At 41.0% G+C, this 9,424-nt stretch overlaps 1 gene segment (V, D, J or C); it reads left to right on the top strand.

The window, feature by feature from the left end:
* The first annotated feature begins 468 nt into the window (after nt 1-468).
* Nucleotides 469-9,270, top strand: LOC122543730. The segment is given in 3 exon segments: nt 469-514; nt 615-986; nt 9,155-9,270. Coding segments are annotated over 3 exon segments (534 nt in total).
* The last annotated feature ends 154 nt before the right edge of the window (nt 9,271-9,424 follow it).

Below are 9,424 nucleotides of genomic sequence, written 5' to 3'. Positions count from 1 at the left end.
TGGTTAAGGACGACATAAAATCTATTGGTGTGGAAGTTTGGATTGTAATTTGAGAGGGGACAGTTTATGGGGATGCAAGCATCACGTGTGATGTAGAAATTTCGAGGGCGGTGTGGTCAATCTGGGGACAGACCTAAACTGATTAATAACAAGAATTGGCGTCAATGGGGAAGTGGGGCAGGAAAGTAAAAGAGCAGTATTGAGAGTGAAGGTACTGCAGATCAGGGGAATTGTTCAACATGGTTGGAAGTTAATGCATTAGAATTCTCCCTACTCCATTTTAAGTGCAATGACTGTAACTCAGATTGGGATGTGTCAATTCGCTGAGAATCTACTCTCTTTCTCCCGCCCACACGCCCATACAAGGCGTGGAACATTCAGACACACGTCAATCTTTTACTCACAGCCGCTTATTAGGATGTGTGTCTTCAAATTTCCGACTCTACTGTTGCACAGAGGACAGCGACCATGTGGACACTCATCATCTGGATTTTGTGGGCAGCAAATCTAACAGGTCAACATGCATGAAATCCAATTTTTATTGCGTTATCAAATAATCGTTCAAACTGAGGCCACTCTGACGCTTTACAATTCATGTCTGTTTTCTCTTTCAGACCTGAGTCATGGAGATTCTGTCACTCAGTCACTCTCCTCAGATATTCGGACAGAAGAAGAGGAAGTGACTCTAAGCTGTACCTATGATACTACATTGAGCAAATATTCATTATTCTGGTACCGACAGCATCCAGACTCACAGCCCGAGTACATAGCGTTGAAAACTTATGCTGGTTATGAGGACAAAGCAGATTTTGCTGAAAGTCGCTTCTCCATCGAACTTCAGACCTTGTATAAATTCACCAGTTTGACTATCACTGGGCTCGAACTGGCTGATGCTGCGGTGTATTACTGCGCTTTCTGGGCCCGCACAGTGGTGACAATCAGTCTCCCCCCTGTACAAAAATTGTCTTTGCATCATAGAATTATCGGTCTGATGTTTTTTTTCGCAGATGTTCAGAAAGTTACGATGTGCTTTCAGGAGTTCCTACCTTCACCAAAAGGAAACCAAATTAACCTTGCATCACACTGAAACCAAACTGTTTCCTGGAAATGCTAAGGAAATCAGCAGCAGACTCTGACCATAGCACAGACACAGGATTGAATCTTGTGTGAACACACGCATTCTAATCCCCATAAACAACACTTCGCTCTTCTCTGATTAGTGAACTGGGAGACAGCTCCTTCTCTGAGTTTCCCATCCTCATCGCCCACAGAAGATAGTGAGAATGGAGTACCGAGAGACATCACAGAGGATTACTGAGAAGGGATATTTATAATGGCTGAAGATGCTGATTTGATTGCATTGATGGAAAGTTGCATTAATCATTTCATCAACAGCGTGATCACATGAAGCTGTGTGCATTTACTTCGTGTGTGTGTGTGTGTGTTTCTGAGAGTATGTGTGAGTGACGATACTGTGCTTTGAAGAGGTGTGCTTTACTCTTTCTGCAGAGATTGGAAGCGAGTACCGAACATCCGATGAGAAGATAAACAACTTGTGAGGTTTTGGTTATTTTTTAAAAGTTGGAATAATAGAAATAACCTGTGAGGGTATGGGCAATCTCTTACAGATTTAGGACTTTCTTCAGTAAGCTTTCAGCAGTTGTTCCTGGAGACTCAGAAGGATTGGAAGTCAGTAAATCTCTTCGGGTTGCCCTCCCCCACTGAGAATTATCTATTGGCCTTCTTTTCTCCTGGATTGTAGCTGGTACATGCATTTCTTTCTTGCTAATAGATTGCACAGGAGACAATGTGCTTTTCTAAATTTGCATTTTTGCCACAGCAGCGTTTATTGGATGTTACTAAATTAGAAAAGTTACTGTTTAGTAGTAAGATTATCTATTATTTTGTACAGTTTTCCAATAGGCATAAATTATTGTAAGTTCGTCTTGATTTATTTTATTTCAATTACAGTGGTTGACTAAATAATGTTTTGCTTAACATCGAGTGGTTTGACCAATAAAATTGCATCGGCATAGCACTTGATGTTTACGTGTAAAATAACAATGGAATGAAAGGGTGTATTCTACCTTCTTAAGACATTTTGAATGGGTCTGGTGTGTTCGATAACAAACTGGCAGTTTGACCCGGATCAAAACTGCTAATTTCAGTTTGGACTTAGAATTGTTGAACTCAACATCTGCGAATTGCAAGCGGTAGTGTATTTTCTTTTGAGTTTTCAATTCGGTTTGTTAAAACAGGATATGCGTTGGGTAGTTTTTCAGTCGCTTAAGGATTGCTTGTCGTGGAGGAAGAAGTCACTTTTTATGTTTTACAGATGGGAATAAAGACACAGCTTATGCAATTGGCACACAAATTGCAGTTTGTGTTGTCTTTGACTGTGTGAAAACGAGAGGGAATTGCAGCCGTAACTTGACATTTATGATGACCGGAAATGACATCGGAATTTTTACAAATGCTTAACATTCAATTACAAATGAACCAGCTTGAATTAGATTGAAAGGGAAGAAGAAAGGAAATAAAACAGTTTGAATCTCGATTAAAAGGAAAGCAAAAGGAAAATGAGAGGAAAGCTCTAGCAGAAAAAAAATGAGGAAGGGAGAGGATAAAGTGAGAAAGAGGGAGATCAATAGCAGAAAGGGGGAGAGGTTGAACATTAAAAACTGGCATTAAGAGAGCCATGTCGATTTAAAAGGGCGCAAATGCACATATAAAATTGAATTATTGAGGAGGCTGGTGATGACGAGCAAGTCCATTCTTACCCATGGTTGATGAGATCTTTTTAACTATGTTCTAGCGTTGTATTAGTTGAACAATGCAGATACCCTTCTTATTTCATTTGAGAAAGGGGCATAACAAATGAAATGTGCTGCGACTATGTGGGCGTTGTTGATCCAAGAAAAATAATACCTTGCAAGAGCAAGGTATCAACCAGGAGCAGCCGATAAAGAAATGAAAACTTTAAGAGACACGGGAACATTCCAATCTTTGATGTTGATAGTGGAGGGAATATGCCATTCAGAAGGAGAATTGCCAGTAAAGGTGCTAATACGAGGAATTCATGAGGAAAAAAAAACAGTGTTTCATTATGTAAAGTGATGTTGGATAATCCAGTGAAAAGTGGTGATGTGGTGGAAATGCTCGGTTCCACGAGTACAATTCATCCTTGGGAATGATAGAGCTGGATCACAGATGAGGGTATGCCAACAATGTTTCAGAAGCCAGTGGAAAATCAGGCAAGTATTACAAGTCATTCATCCTGAGTTTTTCTTGACTTTTCGGCAACAATGTCTCGAATCCATAATTTGAAACAGGAGGAGAAATCAGAGAATAAGGAAGGAATTTAAAATAGGAATATCAGAGACCATGCTTGATTAAATTGTTGAGAAAATGAAAATGGAGGACAATGTTAATATTATTTGTCGAGAGAAATTAACTGAATGATAACAGAAGGACGAAAGACCAGAATAACTGCTTCAAAAAAAACATACAGAGAAGAAGAATCTGAGCGTTTCCGAAAATATTGTTATCCTAAAACCAAAGCCTTGAGAGAAGAAATGGAGACCATCCCATATTCAGGCGGATGTCAAAAAGGCAGACGTTTATCGAGTTGCAATACCCGTGGGTTATAGAAAAACGCTGTTGTTAGTAGCACATGAATTATCAGGAGGAGACCATTTGCGAGTAAGAAAAGCTCAAGCCAAAATACGAAACAAATTATTGGCCTTGACTGCATAAGGACATAATTGAATTATTTGGAGCTGTCATGCGTGTCAGACATTTTGATAACGTCATGCAGCAATAACACCAGCATTCTTAATATCTCTTCCAGCATTTGAGAGACCATTTCGGGTGTCTTAATTGATTATGTAAGGCCCTTACCTCAAACAAGATTTGAGATTCTGTATTTGTTGACCATAACTGATGTTTTCACGACATTTACAGAGGCCATTGCATTCTGCTGCATCATGTATACAAGGATTGTAGAAAGGTTAGATTAGATTACTTACAGTGGAATGATAACAGCCTTTGTCTCAATATCCACAAAACTAAAACTCCACACAGTCAGTCGCCTGAGGCGGGAATTGAACCCAGGTCTCTGGCGCTGTGAGGCAGCAGTGCTAACCACTGTGCCGCCGTGCTGCTCACACGGTTAATTAACTTCCTTTTTTTCTACTAGACGTGGACTACCTACAAAGATATAATCAGATTAACCGAAATGCAAGTTGAAATGATTCAAATAAGTTGCGGGCAGGTTGGGAATAAAACAATTCAAATCTGCTGAGTATATCGAGAATCGTAGGGAACATTAGAATAGTGGCAACAAACTTTAAAAAAACATGTTGAGCGTGTAATGTCAAGACAAGCCAGAAGATTTGGTTAAAGGAATTCCATTTGTACTTTCCACGATTACAGATGACCCAAATGAATCTACAAAATTCAATCCATTTGCCTTAGTTTTTGGGCACGAGATGAGCGGACTACTGAAATAACTTCACGCAAAATTGATGAGTCAGATTTCAGAGACCGCATATTTCAACCATATGTCAAATTTTATGGAGACATTCAACAGAGCGGGTGATTTGGCGAGGCAGCATTTAAAAATAATCCAGCATGTGATGAATCAGGAAGCAGAAAGAAACAAACAAATCCTCAAGGTTTCTAGTGAAGATAAACTGTTAGTGTTACTTTCAGTGATCTATGTACATTTCTGACAATGTTCAACGAGCCTTATCAAACTGAAAGTAAATTGAACGAGATGAATTATAGGATCGGAATGCTGAATAGAAAGAAATCTCACTGAATGTGTTCTGCGAACATGATGAAAAGAATACTTTTATAGGGAAGGAAAGCAAAAGGCGAATGTGTTGCTTTTTTGAAGTCACAGTGAAGAACCATGTTATGCCAATTCTGAATTAAACATTCCTTCACTTGAATTGGACACGAGGACGTTACCAAAAAGTTAAAGAAATTATTGAGTTAAATTGAAATTATGTGAAAGAGTTATTGCAATCATATGGGGAGCTATGTTGGCATAAGCTTGGAAATACTGATCTAATTATGCATGACGTAGACATAGGAAACGCTGCTCCTGTTACGTGGCCTCCTCGTGGACATAGCACTCTGAAGTTGGCATATGTTCAAAAAGTGATTGAGCACACTGTCAAAAACAACATAATGGAAGGAAGTTGCAACGGATTAAACTCACCCATAGTATTAGTGTCAAAACCAGACTTTACCCAAGGATTATGTGTGGACTGTGCAGACAGAGCAACGATTAACATTGATTATGCTGATTATCTGGAATTAAGTCAATTCAGGTGAGTTACACTTGTGTTTCTTAGAAACTATTGTTGGGCTGTGGTAGTTTCTACTTCTCGGTCACATAGATCTGATTTCTTACCTCACCTAAAACAGAGAGGGAAGAAGAGCCAGGAGGGGAAAGGAAAAGTCGTTGGGAGATAGGATCAAGGAAAATACTAAGGCTTTCTATGGTATATCGAATAAAAGAATGACTAGAGTAAGTAGGGAAGTGGATTGTGCAGTCAAAGGAGATAGGGAATGTGCTGAATGGATATTTTTCATCAGCATTCACACTGAACGTAGGCAAAATTGTCAAGGAGAATGCCGAGACACAGGCTACAAAAATAGATGGGATTGAAGTTCACATTGGAGATGGTAGCAAGTCTGGAAAGTGCGAAAATAGGTAAGTTTCCTGGTCTGGATTGGATTTATCCTGGGATTCTCTGGGAAGCCAGGGAGAAGATTGCAGGGCCTTTGGCTTTCATCTTTATGCATGCACTGTCTGCAGGAATAGTGCCAGGAGTCTGGAGGGTAGAAGATGTTGTTCCCTTGTTCAAGAAGTGGAGTAGAGACAACACTGGCAATTATAGACCAGTGAGGCTTACTTCGGTTGTGGGTAAAGTGTTGGAATATGTTATAAGAGGTGGGATTTATAATCATCTAGAAAGAAATAAGTTGATTAGGAATAGTCAACACTGTTTTGTGAAAGGTAGGTCGTGCTTCACAAACCTTATTGAGTTCATTGGGAAGGTGAACAAACCGGTGTTTGAGGGTGAAACGGGTGATGGAGTGTACGTGGATTTCAGTAAGGCGTTTCATAAGGTTCCCCACAATAGGCTCTTGCACAAAATATGGAGGCATGTGATTGATGGCGCTTTAGCGATTTGGATCAGAAATTGGCTAGCTGAAAGAAGACAGAGGGTGGTGGCTGATGGGAAATGTTCGTCCTGGAGTTCAGTTACTAGTCGTATACAACAAGGATCTGTTTATGGCCACCGCTGTTGTCATTTTTATAAATGACCTGGATGAGGGCATTGAGGGATGGGTTAGCAAATTTGTGAATAACGCCAAAGTTGGTGGTGTAGTGGATAGTGCAGCAGGATGTTGCAGGTTGCAGAGGGACATTGATATGCCGCTGAGCTGAGCTGAGATGTGGAAATTCGAATTTAATGCAGAAAAGTGTGAAGGAGTAACAGGAGTAAAGATTACTGGGCTAATGGTAAGATTTTTGGTAGTGTGGATGAACACAGAGATCTCCATGCCATGTGCACAGATCCCTGAAGGTTGCCACCCAGTTTGATTGGGTTGTTCAGAAAGCACATGGTTTGTTAGCTTTCATTAGTAGAGGAGCTGAGTTTCTGATCTATGAGGTCATGCTGCCACCGTACAAAACTCTGTGCAGCTGGATCTGTAGTATTGCGTACAGTTCTGGTCACCACATTATAAAAAGGATGTGAAAGCTTTTGAAAGGGTTCAGAGGACATTTACCAGGATGTTGCCTCGTATGGTGGGAAAGTCTTATGTTAAAATGCTGAGGGAATTGAGGCTGTCTTTATTAGAGAGAAGAAGGTTGAGCGCTGACTTAATTCCATATAAACGAAAATCAGAGAGTAAGATAGGATGAACAGTGAGAGCCGTTTTCCTTGGATTGTGCTGGCGAGCACAAAGGGACAGAGTTTTATATTGAGGGGTGATAGATATAGGATAGATATAAAAAGTAGTTTCCCTAATCAGAGAGTAGTAGCGGTGTGGAACGCATTGCCTGCAACAGTAGTATTCTCGCCAAAATTAAGGGCATTTAAATCGTCATTCGGAGACATATGGATGAAAATGAATAGTGTAAGTTAGATGGGCTTCAGATTAGTTTCACTAGTTTGCACAACATCGACGGCCGAAGGGCCTGTACTCTTCTATGTTGTATGTTCTAACTGATCCAGAGGTATCGATCGCGTCGCTGAACCGATTGTTTAGAAAGTGTGTACATGCTAGATGTTCACCCATCAAGATTCATGGATTACTTCCTAATCGAGCATGACCCCTCCACATAATGAATTTTCTCTCAATTGTTGCTCCTCCTTTGTAAGGTTGTCGTGCTTGAGTAGCTGAGACTGTGAGTATATCTCCTGTCTCCCTAGAGTTTCTATAATGGCTGCTCACTGGATTGTATGACAGTGAAGATCAGAATCCAGAGGGAGAGGGCAGAATTCTCTGTCTCGATGGCACAATTGGTCAAAGTGCAGCAGTTCAGCTTCCGGTGAAGGGTGACCTGACATTGCTTTCACCACGCTGCCCTCGACAGCGATCGGAAACTGTGGCTCCCGTCGACCACGCCACCAGTGCCACTTGAAAAAGTTAAGTAGAGTGCTGCTGCTTCAATTCATTGTCACTTATGAAAGTTTCACAGCCTCTAATGCAGGAGGAGACGGTGTTATCCACTCTTTGACCGGGTGGTCTGTAAGGTGGAAACAAACTCCATGGGACAGATGATGAGAGGAGATAAGGGTACATGCTTCCAGTACCCTGGAAAGACACTGTATGTCCCAGTGGGGAAACTGGCTATTCATTCCATTGGGCACATTTTGTACCTCTTCACATAGACGCACTATTTCTTTTCAAATGATTAAAAAACGTCTCAGTATCTTGCAGAGCAAAAATGACGTCTGCACCGTTCACATTAACCCACCATATGTCAGGTTCAAAACATTTACTTTGAAGAAATATCTGATTTTGATTGATCAATTATAGAATAGAATCCCTGCAGTGTTGAAATAGGCCCTTGTTTGCAACAAGTCTACACTGACCATCGGAAAATTATGCCACGCAAGCCTATTCCCCTAACCTATTACTTAACATTTGGTCCTGTCTAATGCATCTAACCTACACATCCCTGAATGCTATGGACAACTTAGCATGGCCAGTTCACCTGACTGGAGGAAACCCACGCAAGGCACAGTGAGAACGTGCAAACTCCACATAGACAATCGCCCAAGGCTGGAGATTAATGCGGGTCCCTGGCGCTGTGAGGCAGCAGTGCTAACCACTGAGCCACCGTGCCAGCCATGATGCTATTAGGTATTCCGTGATTTGTTCCTCGAGGAGATTTGGCGCCACTTGCGGACACAATATTTTGTGCCTATCCTTAATATCCCTGGAGAGGGTCGTCGTGAGCTCCCTTTCGAAATGCCTGCAGTGCTTCGTGTGGAGGTAGACACAAGGAACATTTAGAAAGGGGTGGACAAAGCTGGACCCAGTGACGCTGAAGGAGCTGTGATATATTTGCATGTTCGGATGGGGACTGACTTCGAGATGAACTTAAGTTGGTGGTGCTCTTGCTTATCGGCTGCCCTTGTCCTTCTACATGATAGTGGTCATTGGTTTGGAAGGAGTTGCTTTTTATGCTTATTTACCAACACTCAATAATAAATGGTCTATTTTCAAAATCAAGTAATAACACAAAGTGGAATTGCAAAAAGATCGCATGATAGTCAAGGGTGACAATTTAGTGTAACTCACCTGGGATAATTTTATTCAACTTTAGAATAATCAACGTTCATCTTATCTGCGCCTTCATTCCTTATTGACAGCAGTGCAACACGGTGATTAAAAAAAACTGCTCTCCTCTTTATGGGGCACAACAGGCCAGAGCTGTTTTTATACCTCCACTCAACACTGACCAAAGGCACGACATGGACCTCCGAACGTTTCCATCTGCACATTCTGGTGTTAGTGTCATGTATATGTGTCCGTGCGCATGTATGCACGTCTGGTCGTGCATATTTGGTTTAATATCTTTTCGCGTGTATTTTAATGTGTTCTGTTGTGTATTTTTCAGTTTTTGTCATTGTCTTTTGTGACGTACGTTACAAAGATGAGAAACGTTCATCTGCAGAGGCGTTTCACGCTTCTATTGTCAGCTCAACAGCAACTGGCCATCACTTTCTGAGATAAGCTGACTGGATGATAAAGAATGAGTTTATAAAAGCAAAATAATCTTGCATTTTCTTTCTCTACCTCTCTGTGTTCAGAGTTAAAAATCACAAAACACCCCTTTAGAGTTCAACAGATTTCTTTGGAAGTCCAAGCTTTTGGAGAGTTGCTCCTT

Source organism: Chiloscyllium plagiosum, chromosome 44 (genome assembly GCF_004010195.1).
Source record: "Chiloscyllium plagiosum isolate BGI_BamShark_2017 chromosome 44, ASM401019v2, whole genome shotgun sequence".
Lineage (NCBI taxonomy): Eukaryota > Metazoa > Chordata > Chondrichthyes > Orectolobiformes > Hemiscylliidae > Chiloscyllium > Chiloscyllium plagiosum.
Note: the sequence above shows the minus strand (reverse complement) of the source record. Positions and strands in the feature narration are given on the sequence as shown.